General features: G+C 48.3%; 1 protein-coding gene across 1 annotated transcript in view; it reads left to right on the top strand.

The window, feature by feature from the left end:
* Nucleotides 1–658: 658 nt before the first annotated feature.
* The window catches only part of itgb5 (integrin, beta 5), a 47631-nt gene continuing 25370 nt past the window's right edge, over nt 659–22919 (top strand). The window contains exons 1-10 of the mRNA XM_064329653.1: nt 659–1262; nt 2197–2282; nt 2775–2982; nt 3936–4185; nt 5714–5882; nt 8236–8397; nt 10669–10764; nt 10884–10973; nt 13267–13401; nt 22187–22616. Coding sequence (XP_064185723.1) covers nt 1184–1262; nt 2197–2282; nt 2775–2982; nt 3936–4185; nt 5714–5882; nt 8236–8397; nt 10669–10764; nt 10884–10973; nt 13267–13401; nt 22187–22616 — 1705 coding nt within the window. The 5' untranslated portion in view covers nt 659–1183. The remainder of the gene's footprint in view (nt 1263–2196; nt 2283–2774; nt 2983–3935; nt 4186–5713; nt 5883–8235; nt 8398–10668; nt 10765–10883; nt 10974–13266; nt 13402–22186; nt 22617–22919) is intronic.

A 22919-nucleotide genomic window follows, 5' to 3' on the forward strand; every position in this document is an offset into this window, starting at 1 on the left:
TAATTGGGAAAAATCACATAGCCTATGCACATTTATTTTACTTTGACGTGATGACCTCCTTTGTGCGAGCGTTCTGACCTTCGTGTACGTAACAGGTGGTAACCCAATTAAAGCCGGTCAACTGACGGATAGTCCGAGGACCAAAGAGGGTGATTCACCACCTTGTGGTCAGCTGGGTCAGGTTTATTTCATTTTTATTCCCCAATAATGGTTGAAGTTATCTTCAGTGCATAATGGCTGAACCAGGATTCTTCTGAGGGGGGTATAAAATGCCCGGTGCAGTTGTGCCAAAGTTTTGTATTTATCTACTTCTTTTTATATTTGGAACCACGCTTTTATTCTGCGGTGGACAAGAAAGATGTAATAAGCTATTTGAAACATGCATAATAGTACAGAATAAAAATTACGGCAACACTTATAAGAAAATAGTGTTTATTTAAAAACTAAGTCATGGTTATAAGTTCAGCTCAAGATGGAATTAATGGCATTCGGAACTTAACGTGTATCCCTATTCCCGTCGAGAATTAGCCTATTATTATTGCTATTATTAGTAGTATTTTCATTATTTGGTTTTCCTTTGGTTTATTATTGAGGAAATCTCAGTCCCTAGTCAGTGAACGAAAGGGTTAAGTGTTGCTGTCGGATATAACCCCCCCCCCCCCCCCCCAATATGGGCGGAGACTTTGGAGACCGACCGTGCGCTTTCTGGACGTAACTTCGGCGGAGAGAAACGGAGATTGGAGTTTGGAAAACAAATCCTGGAAATCAGATTTCAGACAGATATTCGGGACGCCTGCTTTGCGGTAAACTACTGGAGAAAATTAAACAAGATGGGTTTTCGGTTTTAAAGCATAAACTGGTGGGCTCGCGCGTGCACCACAAGAATCAAAGCGAAGTGGTCCGTAGGCTATAACTTCAGACCGAGACTGTTCATCCGGCTGCTAGTTCTCCGGATTATTTATTTGATGACACACCGTTTTGTAATCTTTGTTTTGAATCCCCGTTTGCATAATGATTCCACGCCACTTTGCTGGAACAGAAACGGACAAAGAGGGGGTTGCACTATTCTGGATCGACTGAGCGGACACGATGTGGATTTCATGAGTGGTCTGCAGCAGATTGACATCTGTGCCAGAAACTTCCCAGCTGCAAATTTCAGATAATTGCTTATTTTCGGGAAATAATGTTGAGCAGAAGGCAATGGACATACGTCACGGCGATTAGCTATCTTATTTTAGAAATATTAATTCGCAATGTTAAAGGTAAGAATTGTTTTTGTTTTTTGGCCATAGCGCTTATGCCGGAATCGCGACTTTTTTTGTTTAGTTTGTTTTGTGTTTTGTTAGTAAAACTCTCAGAATTGTATTGCCTTATGTTTGCATAGTTCTAAAGTGCAAACATGTTTAACTTATTCTGTACTTCATCAGATGTTAGCTTCTTAAGTAGCCTAGCTGTAGTTGCCAACTATTCATGTTAAAATTAGTAAAAATACACACGTCCATTCCTTATTAGTATGGTTCCGACGTTCCTTGGACAGTGCTCACAGAGTTTCGGACATGGGTTTACTCGCAGCTGAACTTCTCCAGTATTTTTCGGTGTTCATTCGCGTTTGGCGACCACCTCAAGAATTTGCTCCGGCTGCGTGGTCTTTCTGCGCGAAGTGATTGTTGTGTTAGCGCCTGCGCTCGTGCTCGTGCTCCAGCTGTGTAAACCCATATTCGTCGTCTATTTAGGGCTACAATTGATGTCCTTTGGCGTCGAGCGTTAATACCTTAAAAACATTAACGCCTATATTCAGGTGCTTGATATAATCTTATTATGGATTAATTTTTGAATATTGATACAAGAAGGTGGGCTTTACTAAAAAAAAAAAAAAGATTGATACTTAAAATATTTTATTGATAGCGAAGGATTCTGATTTACAATGTGAGAATAAATCTTTAAACAAACGTGTAATAATTTCCCCGTATTGCTTTTTTTCGTACTAGCTGTGAGCCGGCGCTACACAGATCCACGAAAGTGTTGTATGGATATCAGTCTAATCATGTCATCCACAACAATCCCATCTAGCTTTTATGATGATCACTGCACTGCCTGGTGTGAACTAATTCCCGTAAACAAACAGCATACATTAAAAACTTTTGAGCTGCTGGAGAAGATGGGTACATTCATTTTTACGTCATTTTCCTTTACTAGGTCTCAACGTTTGTACTAGCGGCAGTGCGACCTCCTGCGAGGAATGTCTGCTTATCCACCCGAGCTGCGCGTGGTGCGCGCAAGAGGTAAACACGTGCCAACCTCGACGAGCGGCAAATCTTCCGAGTGCTTGCGTTCTCGTGGCCTCTCGGTGCATAGCGAAAACAAGTTAACGCCTCACATTCTCGCTAATTTTCTGGGTCGTCAGCCTAAGGCAAAGTGGATAGAACGTTTCCTGGGAGTTCATTGACGGTACCAATTGGCCAAGGTCTTTAAACTGTCGTGCTATAGGCTACTGAACACTTTGTACCCAGGTGATACTGCAGATGATAATGCAAGGGGGGGCCGTCACATTGCATGCAAAATAAGTACAGAGAGTATGGACTGAGAAACCACAGTAAAACTTCTTTTAATTTGTGTGTGTACTGAGCCAAGTTTAACACACACACTGAAATTCTACGCAGCTGCAGACCCTCCTCAGTCTGCTCTGGCCTCCCTCTGAAGCTGTGCTTGGGGACAGGAAGTGGTTACACAGGTGTTCATTGTGTTCTTTTTTTTTTTTTTTTTCCCCTGCTCAGGAATTCGGGAGTCCTCGGACTCTGACGTCCCGCTGCGATCTGCAGCAGAACCTGCAGAAGAGGGGCTGCGAGGCCCCGTTCATCGAAAGCCCCAGGAGCAACTCCTCCGTCCTGGAGAACGTCCCGCTGAGTTCTAAAGGGTCCGGGCCGACCCAGTACGACGTCATCCAGATAGCGCCCCAGAAGGTCTCGCTGAGTCTCCGGCCCGGTACGTCCTCTTCCCCCGTCGAGCCCAGACCGTTCGCTTCCCCCGTCGAGCCCAGACCGTTCGCTTTGTGAGGGGAAACTGCCATTTCGGTCATGATTAAGAAACGGTATTGAAATATTTGAGGATATCAAACAGAAAAGAAACTGTCATCAGCAAAAAAAAAAAAAAAAGTTGAAATGAAAAACTGAAATGAAACAGACAGACAGAAATATTAATAATATGTCAATTTGACACACGTGGTACAGTTTGGTTGACAGTGATGGTGCCAGGATGAGATGGCGTTCACTTCAAAGGAAAATGGAAATTTCGGGGCTGCAGAATGTGCTGCAATTATAGGCCATCATAGTCTTAGTAACTGGGATTCCTGTTACGTCAGGAGGGTTTGGCAGGTCAAGACTAATTTGTCCAAAATGGCGGTGTCATTACACAATGGGACATCGCTGGCATTTAGCGGACGCTCTTGTCCAGAATGGCTTACAAAGCGAACGCAAGTGCAAAGGTCACGGTTGAAGAGTGCAGGAATTCCCCAGAGGGCGAGAGTGCAGTCGCAAGTGAGACATTAATCGCGAGAAACGCAGACTAAATTGACAACTTGTCAACTACCCGTTGAAGTGAACATGAAACCACATTATGCACACAAGCACAAAGCTGCCTTAGACAGCTAAGCTAAGTGGCACAAATGAAAGCTGAGAACCACAGGGTCTGCAGACAGAAAAGAAGTAGGCCAACACCTTATCAATAAACCAGTAAATCTTGTCTGTAGATGTGACATACTTTTAAGAGTAACCTTAACTCAAGTTTGAGGCTGTTTGGGAAGATGTCACATCCAAGCACAGGATCAGTTAGACAACGTTACCTCTGTCTGTGGCTGCCACCCATAATGTTTCCTGCAAAAGTGCTTCTTTGCTGAGTTGTTGTAACCCCCCCCCCCCCCCCCCGACATCACCACACAGGTGACCAGGCATGGTTCGAGGTGCAGGTGCGGCAGGTGGAGGACTACCCCGTGGACCTGTACTACCTGATGGACCTGTCGCTGTCCATGAAGGACGACCTGGACACCATCCGCAACCTGGGCACCAAGCTGGCGGAGGAGATGAAGAAGCTGACCAGCAACTTCCGCCTGGGCTTCGGCTCCTTCGTGGACAAGAACATGTCGCCCTTCTCCTACACCGCGCCCAAGTACCAGAACAACCCCTGCAACGGGTGAGACAGCCGCAGCCTGCTTCAAATTCTCTCTCCTCCTGTGCCTGCTATTTGGGGGTTCAGGCCTGGTTTCTTGCCCCTTTTTCTGCTACTCTGTAAACTGTCTTTGTGCCAGTTTTCTGTAAAAAAAAAAAAAAAGGGATTCATTTGATTTGAAGGTGTGAGGTCACAAATGTCTGACTACAATGTTCTTAACCGAACATTCTAATGCTGATGTCACAATCGCTGCTGGTAAACTGAAAGCAACGAAGTTCTAGAACACTGACTTGAAATTTTGAAAAACAAAACGTTCTGAAAAACCGACTCTTCAAAAGGTTAAACTGTAGCCCAAAGATGGAACACTCCATAAATGGCGAGGGTTAAAATTTCACCTGTCTTCGGTTCTGGTTCAGTGTTTCGTTGTTGCACAGGGTTGTGCAAGGACACTCTTCTGCATGTCTCCAAAATAAAAGCCATGAATTTAAAGGCTTCCATGACTAGGGGACAGATCCTCATCGATAGAGGATATACGTCTCCGTTTATATCTGTGCTTCCTAAAAGCAATCTGGCACAAATTATTTTGTTTCCCAGTTCCCGTTTCTCTGCCATGCTCTGTGCATCGCGTGAAAGCTAACAGAAAGCGAAAACCAGAAATGGGACTGAAGAGTCCTCACACAATATATATTTCCCCCATTTTATTTATAGTGCATCATGCATTGTTAATCTGTGAACCAGTGTTTGATGGTCGGTGGCAAAGGAATGGTCAAATATGAAAACCTTCTGTGTGGACTCTACAGTATTGCCACACACCCAGCCGTTCTGCCTCTTGTAGAGAAGAGACGAACGCAGCTTAGTATTGGCAGCTGAAAGAGGAACGGGATTTTTTAAAAAGGCTGGAAAGCTGGCACGCGGCGTTCATGCCCTGGAGGTGATGGCTGCTCACAAACCTAGCGCCCCTACGCATCAGCGCCCAACTAGGTCACGCCCTCCACTCATGTGTGACATCATCGTTGTCACGGTGCTACTTCAATGAAACGTTAAAGGGGCAGGTCACGGGGCCTGGTGTTCCCTTCCTCACCCTGAGTGACCACGTCCCCGCCACTTCCTCTTGACCTCTAGGATCTGGGTTGTATCTGCGGGATCTGGGCTTTGGTGAAGATCTGGGATCTTTGGCTTTTCCCTCTGTGTGGCAACCTCTCTGGAGCACTAAAATTATTATTCATTTCCTCTCACGTCCGTCTCATGTCTTTCATATCTGCTCTCTCTTTCCCTCTCTGTCTCTCTTCCTCTCTTGCTCTATCTCATCCTCCCTTCCTTCCTTCCCCCCTCTCTCCCTGATTATCCAACATACTAAACTGTGGCGACACAGATAATCATTTTAATACTTTTCTCCATTTTTTTTGTTTTCTTTTTGCAGTCTTTTTTTTTTCCTGGGCTCTCTGAGTTTTAGATCAGATGGTCAGATACAGAGTCAAATTAAGGGCCCTTAAGAATCTAACTCTCTCTGTCTCTCTCCCTTTCCCCCCTTCCGCCCCCCCCCCCCCCGCAGGTATAAGCTGTTCCCGAACTGTGTCCCCTCCTTCGGTTTCCGCCACCTCCTCTCTCTGACGGACAAGGTGGACCGGTTCAATAAGGAGGTGCAGAAGCAGATGGTGTCCCGCAACAGGGACGCCCCGGAGGGGGGCTTCGACGCCATCCTGCAGGCGGCCGTGTGCAAGGTGGGCTGGGCTCCGTCCACTCGCCCTGCTCACTACACACTTGGCACCTCCCCCTCTTCGCGTCTGTACTTCCCGCTCCCGTCTGCTGTCTGTCCTGGCCCCTCGCTGGTGGAATGACCTCCCCGTGGCGGTCAGAACAGCAGAGAATCTCACCACCTTCAAGCGCAGACTGAAGACTCATCTCTTCAGGCTGCACCTCTCCCCACCCCTCCCTAGCCTATAGTTTAGCTCACTGTACCTAGTTAGGATAATATGATTACGTTAGTGTATTTGGCAGGATTGTTTTTGTCTGATTAGGCAAATGTGATTCCAGTGCTAGTTTGTACTTGGTAGGATTCTTGTTTGCTGAACAGCTTACTCTACAGGGTTGGAGTCCTGATCGATGTGGTCACTTCTGGCACTACGATCCTAAACTTCACTCTAGTGTTTCTTTTGCACCTCTACATCGTGAACCAATGCACTTGTTGTACGTCGCTCTGGATAAGAGCGTCTGCTAAATGCCTGTAATGTAATGTAATACACACTAAACACCTAATCACACACTCACACTGAATTAAAAACACCGCTCACTACGGCATGGTTAATCACCTAATCACACGCTCACCGTGAATTAAAATCACCGCTCGCTACTGCATGGTTAAACACCTAATCACACGCTCACCGTGAATTAAAACACTGCTCACTACAGTGAGTTTAATCACACTCACAGTGAATGAAATACGCTGCTCACTAGTTTAATCACACACTCACAGTGAATTAAAAACACCGAACACTAGAGAGAGTTTCATCACATGCTTGCTGTGAATTAAAAACACTGCTCACTACAGTGAGTTTAATTACACCCTCTCAGCGAGTTAAAAATACTGCTCACTACTGAGAGTTCAATCGCACACTCACGGTGAATTGAAAACACTGCTCACTAGTTTAATCACGCACTCACAGTGCATAAAAAATAGCCCTCTAAATGACATGCTTAATTAAAAAGCTGTGGAAATGTAGCCTTGCGCAGCTGGTTAAACAGAACTCCACTGAGACCTGCCGAGTCCTCGCACCTGGTTGGTCTGTGTGAATAGTTTTCATGAAAGAATGAAACCCACCCCCCTCAGCCCCCCCCCCCCCCACCCCTCCCCCATGTTGGCAGGTAACATTGCACCCGACCTTGAACTGAACTGCTGTGTTATAAGGAATTTGGAAATGTTGGTCTCTGAATATATGCGGGCTGTCTGGCTGGCATGCTTATATTCCACGTTTACCATACGAAATTTGCGAGATAATTGTTATTCACAGAAGAGAGGAGTTACCGATGTTGTGCGGTTGAGCACATTAATAAGCTATAAATCCTCTTTTTTTTCCCAGATACAGATTAATTTTAAGTGTTATTTGAAAGGGTAATGTTGACTACTCGAGTGTTCTAAATACAAGTAAAATACTCTTTGATAGATTTAACAGGCATGGTGATTCACTGGATCTGAAAGTTTGCTAAATAAACAGGCCCAGTTTTCAAGCCCGGCTCTGGTTTTCAGTAGACGGTGAATGTACACTACACAAGGGATCGCTGCCTTTCATCTTCCTGTTTGGTGAAGGCCGGGTGTGTTTGGGGTTCTGTCAGCAGTCGGTACATTTCTGCAGGTTGCTGTATGCCGGTGTTTACAGGCATTATGTGTCTGCTTCCGAGGGATAATGGCCAGGGTGCAGACCGGCTAAAGAAATATTTTTGCAGACTTTTCCCCAGCGTAGAGCTTTGTTTGTCTGTGTTTTCCTCACGGTTACACACACGCTAGAGAGTCTAGAAGTGGAGCATATCTTGACATAATATAGAAATGCTTAATGTGTATGTATATAGTGGCAAATTTGCGTACAAAATCCAACGAAGGAATATTTGTAATGAGGCTTTGTTGGCAATAATGTGATCCTTTTGCGCATGGTCTATCTACTGTAGACCATTTTTCTTTTTGATAAAATAATTCATAGCACATAATGAAGTAATCAAAAATGGCACGATAATCCTGTTGTATGAATCATGTTTTCATCTGCAGGAAGGTGTGTAAAGTATTGTAAAGTATTAAATAATGGCTGCCAATTTTTGCGGAACTAATTTCTGTGGAGCTGTTTTCTTTTGGCAGACACACACGTGCCTGCTGTACGTGTGCGTCTGCCAAAAGGTGTATTATCATTTCTTTTTTGGAAGTTCAGTGGGATTCACCCCCCCGCCCCCGCCCCCCCCTTCGCTATTGACACTAATGTGTGTCACTAATGGCCGTTTGAGGGTGAAAGGTCGCCTGAATTCAGACAGGAAGCCGGCGGGCGGGCGGGCGGAGCGGAAGCCTCACTTCCTGTTTGACCCTCCCCGCAGGAAAGGATCGGCTGGAGGAAGGAGGCCTTCCACCTGCTGGTGTTCGCCACGGACGACGTCCCGCACCTGGCGCTGGACGGGAAGCTCGGCGGGCTGGTGGAGCCGCACGACGGCCAGTGCCACCTCAACGAGAAGAGCGAGTACAGCGCCTCCACCAGGATGGTGAGGGAACTGCGTGCGTCGGGCAAACTGCTTTTCAGGGGCTTTGTTCCGCAGTGCGTCGCGTGCGGGCAGGCCGTTTGAGAGAGGTTCTGGCAGTTGGGTGCAGCTTTGAGGGCTTCCAGCGCCCATGTGACGCTGTCCTTGCTTCTGAATGGCTACTTCCCAGCCGGGCTCCCATAGGCCTTCAGCGGAAATGCACTTACCGCCTAATCCGAGGAGCCTTCCCGCCGTCTCGCGCTCTCCGTCAGGGGTAGCTGAGGTTAGTGATTCGATTACCCCGGGGGGAAGTTCCCTTAATGGGGCGGTTAACGTGCCCGAGTTACGCAGCCGGAGTGGATAACTCCCCATAATTCGGCAGTTCCCCGGGAAGCATGTTAACGAATCCGACGGTTATTTCTGCAAGGAGTGTAGCACAGTGGGTAAGGAACTGGGCTTGTAACCGAAAGGTCGCAGGTTCGATTCCCGGGTAAGGACACTGCTGTTGTACCCTTGAGCAAGGTACTTAACCTGCATTGCTTCAGTATATATCCAGCTGTATAAATGGATACAATGTAAAATGCTATGTAAAAGTTGTATAAGAGCGTCTGCTAAATGCCTGTAATGTAATGTAATGCAAGATGATGTCGTCGTGGTGAATGGCAGATTAATTGATTCCACCGAGGAGATTGCTTGTGGCACTTTCGGCTCTGTGTTCTGAGGGGAATCGGGGGACTAAAGGCCGTCATACCTGCAGGTCCACTAACCCACCTGGGCTGTAGTTCTGCTGAGTGTAATTCCACTTATCCCTGAACCTCAGTGGGTGGGGCCCTGTGCTCTCTGACATCCGAAGAAGCCGTTTTCATCCCATTAAAATAGAGTGGGAAGCCAGTGTCTTCAGCTTTACTACTAGCTTGGTAGCGCCATTTGTTTACATTTCGTTGACAGTCGATGATAGAAATGCCTTTTTTTTGCCTTCGGAACTACAAGACAGATCTGCATGTAGGTGCCAGTATTCACAGCAGTGTTTTTTTTCTCTCTCTCTCTCTCTCTGTCTCGCCCTTTCTTTGGAAGTTCAATAAATAAGTGCAGAAGAGTTTGGACGTGTTATGATGTCACTTCTCCCATAAATCTGGAGAACGACCTCATTGGAGCGCGTTGCGAGCAGCTTTTTGGCGGGGCGAGCGATCCCCTCCTCTCAAGACGTTCCAGAGTCAGCTGCGCTCCCGGGGCCAGCTCAAATCCGGAATGTTCCGCGTTGCGTTGCGTTTGAACGACGCGCTTAACGGCTGAACCCACTTGGGTATCAAGTTCTCTCTTTTCTCCCGCTACAAAAAATGCGCTCATAACAAGGAGTTGAAGGGAATAACTCATCACTTCTGTTTTTTTTTTGTTTGTTTAATTACCCATGTGGAAGTGTGCCTGAATGGCCCTGGACCTCCCATTGTTGATGCTCTTGTATATTCTCTTTATATTCTCACATCAGTGATTGGCTTAGGATTGCCCAATGAGACTTGAGAAATCTGCATGTAACATTTTGGCAGGACAGGTGATTGGACAATGCTGCCCATATGTCCTGTGATGGCAAAATGGGCTGAAGGCTTAAAGGAACCGGCATTATTCCAAACTGTGCATTGTGTTGTGGGTAGGCCCCAAATGAAGCCTTGCGGCTCAGTGAATTGCTCGATGGGAGTATGGCGGACAGGCACACAGCAGAATGCATCGTTTCTTTGTTGGAGGGTTCTCAAGATGTGGAAAATGAAGCACTCTTCCCAGAACCACACGCTATTTTTGTATTCGATGAGACATCTGAACTGGAAAGCCTGGAAAAACAACGTTCCTCACGGTCTGTTTGGAGTTACCGGCAAATTTTGGGAGTCTGTGGCACCGCGGGCCCAGCGGGCTACAGCAAATTAGCGACAGCCTCGAAGGCTCGAGGTCGAACAGATGGGAACGGGGAAACGTTAAAAAACGCCGCGTGAGCACACGTGCCGCCACGCAGAGGCCCTGACCTGGGGTCTCTCTGCCAGCTGATTGTGCAGGAGACCCCGTTCCTGCAGCAACTGATGATCTGGAGAGTAGAGGAGGAGAAAGATTGTCTTTTTAAACTTGTCGTTGGTCTCAACCTGCTGTCATTTATTTCTGGATTAACAGGAATGTTGGTGATCTGAATGCATTAAAATTTCCTTTCTACCTGATCGATTATTGTCACTGATTGGCCAGAGATTTAAATCATGGAATATGGATGGATGTTCTGTGTCCCGTAGAATGATTGGCTGGTCTATCCTCCAATAGGACTATCCCTCTCTGGCCCTGCTGGGGGAGAAGCTGGCTGAGAACAACATCTATCTCATCTTCGCCGTGACCAAGAAGCTGTATGTTATTTACAAGGTATGTGCCGATGTGGAGTGATCTCCGGTCTGTTTGCTGAAGAGCGGTTTCACGGGCTGGGGGCTGCAGCTGTGAATCACCAGAAACTCCTCCATTTTCTTTTCCTCTCTCTCCTCTAGAACTTCACTGCTCTGATACCTGGTACCACGGTGGAGATTTTAGACCAGGACTCCAAGAACATCATCCAGCTGATTATCAATGCCTATAATGTAAGTGTGCTGCGTCAGTGCATCTGTGTGTGGTTCGAGATGAGGCCAGTTTCGCTGCTGTGGTGGGACTGAGTGTTCCTGTCCCTTGGTTGTAGATTAGAGACGGGCTGTTCTGCTGCGTGCTGACGTGTCCCATTCGATCAAGCGTGTGACTGCGTTGTGTGCTGGGTGGCACGTGTGTGTGCGCGTGTGTGCGCGTGTGTGCGCGCGTGTGTGCGTGTGAGCGTGTGAGCGAGTGTGCGAGTGAGTGAGTGAGTGAGTGAGCATGTGTGTGTGTCTATGTAAGCAAGAGAATATGAGCGTGTTTGTGTGAGAGCATGTGTGAGCCTGTGTGTGAACTCATGTGTGCATGTATGTGTGTGTTTATGTGCTTGTGTGTCTGTGCATCTGTCTTTTTTCTTTACTGAACTGATGCTCCATTGCATTTAATAGACTCAGGTTGGATGCATGGTCATTAGTGAGGGTAGCAGCCTGTGAACACTGTAATACTTACAAGAACAACATCTCTGCAGTTCCCGTGTGTAAAAGATGATAAACAACACTGACCCTGCAGAACAGTATTGTGACTCTGTGGAACCAGAGGGAACAAAAACAGGTGCTTGTGGGAATCGGGTCTTTCCAGAGCTACTTTTGTAGAGTGATGGAATGTTCTGTCTGGCGTTCCACCTTGGACCAGAGGGGAGAGATGGGTGTGGAGGATTTCCTCTCCCCCAAAGTCTCTGAGACTCGCACCCCCCCCCCCCCCCCCTTCTCCTGTGGGCTCAGGCTAACGGGGTCCTTGAGGTGACCGGGAAATTGTCCGAAATTGAGGCTCCGCCCCTCACCCGAGCTGGGGAAAAGGGGTATCGGCAACACCCCCAACAGCTCCGAATCGGGGGGAGAGCACTTCCTGCAGCATTCTTCTTAAGAATGTCTGTGACTGTCGAGTGCCCTAGGCTCTTTGTGCATTTGTTTTTACTTTGCCTGAAAAATATTTTTCCTGGCAGCGCTGCGTGGTGGCAGTGTTATGGTGTTACAGTTTTTAACCCACAACGGGCCACAAGGGCCAGTGCAGGGAGGTTTATGACATTATTTCCACACAAAATCTAGTTTAAAGTGTTTATATATTTGGAAACAAAATGTCATACGAACAGTAAAACAACGAGGGGGCAGGAGGAGATGTGCAAGCCTTTACTGTACGTTTTCTCTATGCGTGATATGTGTTATGCCTCAATGACTGGATATGACGTGGCTCTCCAAATTTCACTGTACTTTTGGGTGCTTTTCTGTCAGTATTCCTAACCCAGTTTCACCCCTCATTCTACCATGTTGGCGTGGCTTTGGGAGTGACAGGATTAAGCCAAATGGTGAAGGAAAAAATGTTTCCATGTTTTTTTATTTTTCTAACCAAAGACAGCTGGATGACCTCCAGTTTTCCCTACGTCTTTAATTTTTTTTTAATTGGACTGTTTGGTGTTTGTCTCCTCCCCTGTTTATTTTTATATTTTTATTTTTATTTATTTATTTATATATTTTTTGGGCGGGTCAGGCAGTGGTCACAGCCTGCATTTTTCTGTTGGTGGATTTAAGGACAGCAGTGCAGTTCGGCTTAGTGCCGTGTGTCAGCTGACGAATGGCACAGACACTGAACTTTATTTGATTTTCTTCTAACTAGATTATTTTATTTGCTCTAAAATATGCATAGTAATAGCATTATCGAGCCCCTTTTTTTCATTGAGCCAAGAATAAGAATAAACACCAGTTCCGGAAACCAGTCGCTGGTCACTGACGACTCCCTATGCGTGGGTTTGATTGTCCAAGTCGCACTTTGTACCCGGAGTAACCTGCTTCAGCACGGTCAGGTGAACACGTGGACTCGGCTGGCCGACTGTGGCTTGAAGAATCACACATTATTGCACCATTCATTCACGCATTCACTCATTCAGCATTTTGTAGGTTTGTGCAGAAGAACATGAAAGAGCCAGTGAACCCATAGCTGTAACCTTAACCTTAGCCAAGTTGTTTTCTGTGACCATAAACTGGATATAATGCAGCTGCTGGTGTCAGTATCTGCTGCTGTTTTGATTTATTTAGTTTTTTTTGTGGGGGGGGGGCTTCTTAGCAAGTGACTGTTTCAGGGTAACTAATTTCCAATGAACTCTGTGTGTGGCTGTTTAAGACACAGATATATTGAAAACCATTTAATGCCCGCAGCTTGCCGCTCGAGCATGGGACCTGTTCGATATCGGACCCGAGCTTTGGTCTGCACTGTTCCTGTGTGTTTATCTGAGTGCACTGCTCGCCCGTTCTGCAGAACATCCGGTCCAAAGTGGAGCTGACGGTGTGGGACCACCCCGAGGACATCAGCCTGTCGTTCACGGCGACCTGCCAGGACGGGCGCCCGCTGGCCGGCCTCCGGAAGTGCGCCGACCTCAAGATCGGAGACACGGTAAGCCCAAGCGGTTTTTTTGGGTCGCGCCTCGACCCCCGAGGTTCTGGTGACCCGGGGAACGCAGAAACTTGTGATCTGTGCTCCAGTGCTGCCCTGCTATACTCTACTCAGCCATGAGAGTGACTTCAGACTGTTTTTCCTGACTCTTATTTTATTCACCATGAACGGTTTTAGCGAGCAGTAGCTTTTTTACGGTTTATAAAATGGCGAGATTGAAAATCCGGAAAAGTGACTCCGGAATGGAGTCAGTGTGGAAAGGCATCATTCCTTGTTGAAGTATGTCAGATTGCAAACAGGAATTTGGACAAGCCTTGAGCCAGTGTGTACAGTATCACAGGCACTGTTATTTTAAATGTTATTAATGTATGCTGGAAAATAACATTTACCGCTGTGATTCTCTGTGTTGACGTTGCATGATTTGGCCCAGCCTTTCTGCTGAGGCTTCTCAAAAGAGGAGTAAGAGGAGAGAAGGCATCGGGATTTCTGATTACACAAGTTGAAGCAAATGCAAACCAGCTAATAAACAGGCTCACCCTCTTGGTCTCGTAATGAGCCTTAACTGTAGGGAGCAGGAACACAACTGAGAGACGGCTAAGCAAAACATCACGCTGGGTTTCATTAGAACACCGTGCATGTGGCCAAAGTAACTCCGTGGCGTGCAAACACAGGGTTCATATTTTTGGGAGAAGTTGCATAACATCCTGTTTCTGCAGAACCAAGGACCGGTCATCGTAAAGCAATATGGCTCAAATACACATGGCGAATGACCGGTTCACTCCCGAGGCGTGTCCTGACCTGCGCTCTGGCTAACGTGCTAACGGCACGGAGCGAGGCGTGTCCTGACCTGCGCTCTGGCTAACGTGCTAACGGCGCGGAGCGCGTTTCTGGACCGGCTCGTCTCGCCAGCTGTGCGTTTGGACTCGCGCTGTATTCCAGGCCTGGGAAGGTCGTTATGTTTTTTTATTGATGCTGAAAGCGTGCGGTCACGGAGAGGTGGGCTGTCTCCAGGGGCTGGGAGCTGGAGAGGGACGCCGCGGTTTTGGGAGAGACGTTGGAGTTTCGCTAAATCGAAGCGCCGTCTTATCGGCGGCTGTTCCGCGGTGCTGCGTAGAGCGAGTTCACGAGGACACGTGAGTTATGAAACGCACGGCGGCGTATGGGTCGTGACCTCGGGTGACTTCGCTGTCTGAGGCCGGGGCGTGGGATCCTCCCAGGCTCACAGCGGCCCGAGTCCAACGGTTCCTCCTGCGCCCTCTGAAATTGGAGGGAAAAAGGGGCCTCAAATTGAGAAGGTAGTCGGTTGAATGAAGCGCTTCAGTATTCTGGTGGAAGAGGACACCCCCCCCCCCCCCCTCCTCCTCCTGGCCAATGGCCATCCGCAGCTCGGAGTGGGCAACTCTGGCTTAAATCCCTTTTCGCGACCAATACTGGATCCGGTCCCGACCGAGCCTCCAGAAGGGGCAGTTATTTGTGTCGGTTGGCCTCCAGAAGGGCAGTTATTTGTGTCGGTTGTTTGTCGTGCGCCGTATGGCACACAATGGCCTTTGTGGCCGCGTACGGGTCCCGCGCTATTGGGTCGGGCGTCCCCTTTGTTTCCGCGGTCAGGTGACGAGCGGCCGGTGCGCATTCAGAACGATCTCGCAGCCGAATGTCCTCCGCAGGCCTCGTTCTGGGCTCCCTTTTTTTCGCCGTGGTCTCAATGCGGATTTGTGCGTAATCTATTCAAGTGTCTATTCAAAGGGGGGGGGGAGGGGGCTGCTTTGTACAAGCCACCACGCAGCGCCTCGACCTTCTGGAATTCTTCTCCGAAGCCCCCGGTGTCTCCCACACGAATTCCAGGGCCTGTCTAATTGGGCATCGAGACGGGGGCATTCTGGGAGCCTGAATATCCGTGAATAGCTAAAAGGGATCCGTCCCAAACTTGTGTATTTGGGCCTGCTGCGGTTTATTCTTCTTCTTCTGGGGAAGGGGTTTGAAAAGGGAAGGGGGTAAGGGGGGGGGTGTTGTCCCATAGTGCCCAAGTGTCAATCTTCCCTTTCAGTGTGGATGCAGGGTAGTTGGGGTGTCACTCGCTTGCTTGTGGGGACGTGAGAGCTGTACACCCGGAATCTCAACGACCCTCTCACAAAAGTGGGGGGGGGGTTTCTGGGAGGCGAGAGGGGTTTGAAAGCGCCTACGGTTACGCTGATGTAAATAACAACCAGGTCCTAATTTTAGGCCGAGACCCCTTGCAAATGTCTTATGGCAGTACTGCAATCTTACGGGTGTACATACGTACATCTGAGCCTCATCTGTGTCCTACGTGAGAACATTTTGTGCAGCATGAGGAAAGGCAGCCAGAAATTTACATGCATTCATGAATGAGGTAGCAAGACCGTTTTTATGCTCGTGTAGGCGAAGATCATCGCACGTCTCATATACATCTCACGCTGATCATGTGCTTCTCAGAAACTGGACGGTAAACTGGGAGAAAGAAATCCATCTGGTGCACACAAATTTTCAGATTTTATTGCAAACAGGCTGCAGACAGACACACACACGTTTGGACACACGCAGTGTTTTCATCGGAGCCCAAACAATTAACGTTGTACTGGAGCGGACCCGGGGGACTATGACTCCCTGGCTGTCATTGGATGCATGCTTGTGTGCCCTCTCTCAAAATGGAGGACGTCGCGTGGATCGGACAGCGGGCCCATGAGCGCATTGTGACTGGGCATTCCAAATTCCGAGAGACAAAGGAAAAAAGAACTTTGGGATAATCGTTTATCCGCACCGGTGGCATGTTTAGCTACGCGGCGGTTCGAGTGTTAATGCTGTGGAAGAGGACAGAACGAAACGATGACTGCGCAAGAAGGAGTGGGTCTTTATGGGTGGCGTGCGTGAATGGCCAGTGACCAGCGCCCGTGATAATTACTGCAGGTCAAACAAACTGTTTCCTGTTTGTTCGCTCGAAGAAATTGCAGCCCCCATCGCATCCGCCACACCAACCTCCCCCTCCCTCCCCCGGCTTCGTGCTGCTCACTGGACAGGTCTAGCGCAAAGTTCCCCTAGGTCTCGGAATGCCGGTCCTTTCTTATATTGGTAGATTATTGCCAAAGCAGGGCCAAATATGCACTTCCAGATTCTCCACTGCACCTGTCTGTCTCTTTCTGTTTGTAGCTATTGTTGTCCATCCCTTACATGTTGTAAGGTGGGATTTAATTGAGGTACTGCAAAGCACCTTGCTTATTAGGTACGATACAGCTTTAAGCCACCAAGGATTTAAACCCATATCCCTCAGGTTTGTACAGTTGCATTTGAAATATAACACACATCTGCTTTCTCCTGACAGCATTAGTACCAACTTTTTTTTTTCTCTCTCCTTTTCCCGCCGAAAACTGCAGTTCGTAGTGCCCTCGTTCCAACAGTCTTTAATAGTGTTTAATACTGTGGACATCGTGCCTCACATGTCCAGTAAATCTAATTGTGGTCGTTATTACCTTATTAAGACCAGGATGCTCCCCTGGCCTCGGGTGGAGAGAGACTGCCGCTCCCCTCCGGACCCGAGCCCAGGTCTTATGACCCTAAGTCTGTGTCTGGGGAGAGGATCCGGTTGTGCTGCTTTCTTAATTTTGTCTTCTTCTTTAGAGTCACACACCCTCCATGTCCCACACACCCCATTTTCGGCAGTTGCCTGCTGGGTGGGTGTGGACTCTGGGAGCAGGACAGTGATGTCATGGGCGTGGGTTTGGAATCGGAGGAGAGTTTTGGACAGACTGTGCCGCAGTTCGTTCCCTGGAATGCTAAGTTTGTTTGTTGAAGATGCAATCGAGCAGGGGAAAGTTTCCTCTCATGAATGATGGAGACATGCAAGGATGTTTTGTTTTTAAAGCGCTGGTAACCATCCCTGTTCCTGGAGATCGACGGTCCTGGGGGTTTTCACTCCAACCCTAACAAAGCTCCCCTCATTCAACAGCTAGAGATCTCTTTCAGCTGCTAATTAGTAGAGTCAGACGTGCCAAAATTAGGGTTGGAACGAAAACATACAAGATGGTAGATCTCCAGGAACAAGGCTGATTAACGCTGTTTTAAATATTTAGAAGCGGGGAATTATTTGATTAGCAGAAGACTTTATGAGGTTTATGTGCTTTCGAGAGCTTATAGCGAGCTCAGTTCGGGTCGATAATCCATGAATCTCGGGTCGAGGGTAATGACCGGATGCACATCACGCTGGCCCAGGAGACCTCAGACGAGGATTAAACAGGACCTTCAGGCACGAGTGTTTTTGGTCGCCTCCCGTTGGCCTTTTGAAGTTTGTGAGATGGACCCTTTTCTCAGGACGAGGAGAGTAGTTCACAGTGGGGCTTCTCAGCTTCTCCCGTCCCGACTGTTTACAGAGCTCAACTTTCTCAGGAGGAGAAAAGATGCCTTTCCGAGCAGCCGAGGCATTGTTCTTTCCTGTCTGCTAGTAGAGCAGTTGTGTTGGAATGCTGGGCTTTGCAGTAGACCAGTTGTGTTGGAATGCTGGGCTTTGCAGTAGACCAGTTGTGTTGGAGTGCTGGGCTTTGCAGTAGACCAGTTGTGTTGGAATGCTGGGCTTTGCAGTAGACCAGTTGTGTTGGAATGCTGGGCTTTGCAGTAGACCGGTTGTGTTGAAGTGCTGGGCTTTGCAGTAGACCAGTTGTGTTGGAATGCTGGGCTTTGCAGTAGACCAGTTGTGTTGGAGTGCTGGGCTTTGCAGTAGACCAGTTGTGTTGGAATGCTGGGCTTTGCAGTAGACCAGTTGTGTTGGAATGCTGGGCTTTGCAGTAGACCAGTTGTGTTGGAGTGCTGGGCTTTGCAGTAGACCAGTTGTGTTGGAATGCTGGGCTTTGCAGTAGACCAGTTGTGTTGGAATGCTGGGCTTTGCAGTAGACCAGTTGTGTTGGAGTGCGCGGCTTTGCAGTAGACCAGTTGTGTTGGAATGCTGGGCTTTGCAGTAGACCAGTTGTGTTGGAATGCTGGGCTTTGCAGTAGACCAGTTGTGTTGGAATGCTGGGCTTTGCAGTAGACCGGTTGTGTTGGAATGCTGGGCTTTGCAGTAGACCAGTTGTGTTGGAGTACGCGGCTTTGCAGTAGACCAGTTGTGTTGGAATGCTGGGCTTTGCAGTAGACCAGTTGTGTTGGAATGCTGGGCTTTGCAGTAGACCAGTTGTGTTGGAGTGCGCGGCTTTGCAGTAGACCAGTTGTGTTGGAATGCTGGGCTTTGCAGTAGACCAGTTGTGTTGGAGTGCTGGGCTTTGCAGTCCCTGTCTCAGTGTAGGGGTCTGTCAGAGTCGTCACACATAGGAATGCTAGTCGCCTGGAAGCGTGGTCTCCTGGAGAAAGCTGCGTCTCATTTGTATATTTGTTTATGAGCAACTGTTTTGTCCTCATTTGTTTTTGTTTTTTCCTCTTTTCCCCCAGTTTAGAACAGCTGCTCACAATATGCCTGTTCCTGTGCTGCTGCTGTGTGTTCGGTTAGCATGGCAGATCCTTCAGAAATGCATGCATGCATGCGCGCATTCCCACGTGCATGCGTACTCCCACTTCTGCAGTACCCCCAGATGAGAGGCTTAATCATTCCGTCAGACCTGTCTGCACCCCTCGCAGCTCTGCTCCATGCATACTGCAGTTTGCCTGGCTGGCCAGGGGGGTCGCTGTTGTGCGCTGGGACAATATCCCACCAAATAAGCCCCTCCCCTCCGGCGACGCTGCGGCCGTTTCCGCGCCGCTCCCTTAGGGCTCCGGCCGCAGTCGGCACTGGCCCAGTCAGGGTTCTATTCCGGAACACTGGGCTCGGCGCTGCGGGAGGAACCTGAGGCCCGGCTGCTTACGCCACCCGAGAACCACAGGAAGTGATGTCAGTCTCCAAGGCAGGAAGTCCAGGGGTCAGAAGAGTAAGAAGTCCTGCCTCGTGTTTCTTCAGCCATGTTGATTTCACTGATTAGTTCTACCTGCCTGGCTGAAGAATTGAGCTAATTAAGCAAATCCGGGTGACTGGACCAAAGTGCTGTGGTGGACTTTTAACTTTCTGAACCTGGGTTTTTATCACCCCTGACCCTCGCTGTTGGCAGGCAGTTTACAGGAACACGTTCTTCTGTAAACCCTTTCGAGGGCTTCTCGCTCTGTTGGAATGTGTCTGTTGCCCTCTTGGTGCGGAGTGCTATTAGCATGTTTGCCATAGCTGCGAGTCCCCCCGCGTGTGTGACACAGTGAGAGCAGCCCCCCGACTGTAATCAGTGCGTCGGATGAAGGCCGGGACTGTTCCTCCTGCGCGCGGCTGAGAAGGACACTTTGTTCAGGGTTCGAGGGTTTTTCTGGCTGGAGAATCGGCTCTTTGTGCGTGAGCAGGACACCCTTTAGAAGCGAGAGCGCAGAAATTAAAAGCTAAATCCGCCCTGAGCCGTGCTCGCGTAACTGCGTCTGTAATCTTATCTGTTCGATTTCCTCTGCCACACACCTGCTGCCACTCCAGCAGCACAGTCAGCCTGTTTAGTGCAAATGAAGTTACTCTTCACTCCAAAGCCTGGCTGATGTCATTCCCTTTTTTTTTTTAAACAATGTTATAATACCATGGAATGTTTGGTTATGAAACTGATATGATAATGGGCACGTTCTGTAAATTTATGAAGACAAATTTAGAACTGGATCTCTTTTTTTTTTTTTTTTTTTTTTTTGGTTTAGCCACAAATGAGCGGTTAAGATGTCGGGGAAACCACTGGAAAGAGCACAGCTCAGCGTTCGCTGCGTTAAATGACACGTGTCAGATTTCACTGCCGTCGATCTGTGAGGAACACAAGGTGCAAGAAGATAGCGGAAGGGCGGGGTGGATCAACAGGAAAATCAAGAATTTTGACTGGTTCACTTCCTGCAATGGGAAAATCAAGAATGCCTTTCATTGGCTTATTTCCTTCAATGGGGAAATCAAGAATGCCTTTCATTGGCTCATTTCCTTCGATGGGGAAATCAAGAATGCTTTTGATTGGTTCGCTTACTTTCCCTGAGCGGTCCAAAAGGGTGGCAGTCCCCTAACTTCTCCATTAATTATGTCCTGTTAAGTATAGGGATAAAATGAGATTAAGTCAAGTCGTTTTATTCAGTTTCTGAAACTTTTAACGCAGTGCAACCTCCAAACTCTCTTCCACCACTCCCAGTAGTAGTTTTCTTCGGGCTGCTGTTTACAAGTTTGCTTATTTTAGTTTTCTGAATGCATGTACATTATGATATTGGTCTTGTTTTTGCTCAGTCTTTACTGTGTTTAATGGTTCGCTGCAGCTGGGCTATCTGACGAGTGGGAAAATGCGGTCTTAGACTATGATTCAGAGTTTATTTTGGTCTGGGTTTACAAAAGTAAGGAAGGAAATGCATTCCCTTTCCCTACATGCACTCAAATCATGTGAGCGTGAGTGAAGTTTGTTTGTACAGACACCTTGTTCATACATTTCGGTCCATTAGTAACTGCCTAGTTTGGATGAATATGTACCTTGTATTTAGTGCTGGACTTGCACCTGGGGTGACAAGTGAGGTGTTTCCTGTTTCAGTACTGACAACTAAGCAATCCGAGGATTGGCCGTTTGTAGCCACGCTGACGAATGTTTAAAATGGACCCAGGGACTTCGGGCTCCAAATGCTTAATGCTGATGTCAGGACCGTGAGTCAGTTTCCTGAGTCGAGCAGTGTCAACAGTCAGTGCCCTTATTTACTGTTCAAAACTAAATGCTGAACACTAGTGGTATTACATGATACTTATCCTGCAGGCAAAATATGTTGTTTTACTTTATTTAATAAATTCTTATTATCAAGGACACTTATCAATAAAATTGGCTGGTTCATTGATAGGCAGACTAATCCAGTGGATTGACCTTAGTGAAAATATGCAGCTCAGTCAGTCACATTGAAATTAACGGCTAGCTTATCAGTAGATCAAGATAAAGACCAAGTATCACACGTGTAATGTACGGATGTAGGGTTTACTATATTAAACACAACTTGTTAAAGACCTGAAAATTAAATGAGATGTGATCACAAAGCAGATAAATGAAAGGGAACCACAGCGTGTCGATCCCAGATTATCCCAGAATGCACCTGGCAAGTGCACCCAGAGAACCGGGTGAGAGTCGGGACAAAAGGTGTTTGTGTCGCTTACCAGCAACACGCCAAGGACATCTTTTTAAGGTCATCGCACAAATGATCTTCTCATGATGAATACTGTGGAAACATGGTTCTGTTGGGGCTCTTTGTTTTGTTTTGTTTTTTTCAGAAACATTTTCTGTGCTTCTCTGTCAGTAATCGACCTTGGACAGTGTAACAAAGTAAACTTCCACGTGATGTGTAGGAGGGTACAACGTGTGTCAGAGTGGCATTTCTTGTTTGAGTCATCTAACCCCACCCTACCATAATTTTTGTCTCTAATCCCCTGGTAACAGTCACTCTGCATGCACGCACGCACAGACACACACACACACACACAGACACCTCACACATACACCTCACACCTCCAGAAGAACTGCCATAATTGCCCCCCCCCCCCACCACCCCTCTCAGGTGCTTGCCCTCGGTTATTTCTGGCTTCCCTTCCTCTGGGGTTATTTATCTTATAGCTTTATCTGGCCTTCTGAAATCCCCTAGCCTAGAACTAGCTGAAGGTAGTCTCACTGGACAGGATAAAAATGCATTTCAGATCCACCCGTACGCTGCGTTGACTCCAGCGTTAATATTTGAATTAACCCCCCCCCCCCCGTAGCTAAACGCTAACGGCCGTCCCCTCTTGTCCGCCCGGCAGGTGTCCTTCAACGTGAGCGTGGAGGCGCGGGGCTGCCCCGCCCCGGACGAGCGGCAGAGCTTCACCATACGGCCCGTGGGCTTCAAGGACCGGCTGGAGGTGCAGGTGGCGTACCGCTGCGACTGCGGCTGCACGCAGCTGACGCAGCCCAACAGCACGCGCTGCAGCGGGGCGGGCACGCACAGCTGCGGCACCTGCGGCTGCGAGCCGGGCTACCTGGGCACGCGCTGCGAGTGCCAGGAGGGCGAGGCGGGCAGCGTGCAGCTGGGGGCCTGCCGCGAGGCCGAGGGCAAGCAGGTGTGCGGCGGGCGGGGCGAGTGCCGCTGCAACCAGTGCCTCTGCTACGAGTCCGAGTTTGGCAAGATCTACGGCACCTTCTGCGAGTGCGACGACTTCTCCTGCGCCCGCCACAAGGGGGTCCTCTGCTCCGGTGAGCCTGAGAGCGCGCCTGTGTTACACTGTACACACACACACACGCGCACACACACATGTACACACACACGCACATACACACACACACATATACACACACACACATGCACACACATGTACACACACGTACACACACTCATACACACACATACACGCACACACTCACACACGCATATACACTCACACGTATATATATATACACACACGCACACACACTCATACACACACTCTCGATTAAACACACATTACCATACGCATTTGCACGCACTTACGATGCCACAGTACATCACGTGCCACTTTG

The sequence above is a fragment of the Anguilla rostrata genome, chromosome 3 (genome assembly GCF_018555375.3).
Source record: "Anguilla rostrata isolate EN2019 chromosome 3, ASM1855537v3, whole genome shotgun sequence".
Taxonomy (NCBI): Eukaryota; Metazoa; Chordata; class Actinopteri; order Anguilliformes; family Anguillidae; genus Anguilla; species Anguilla rostrata.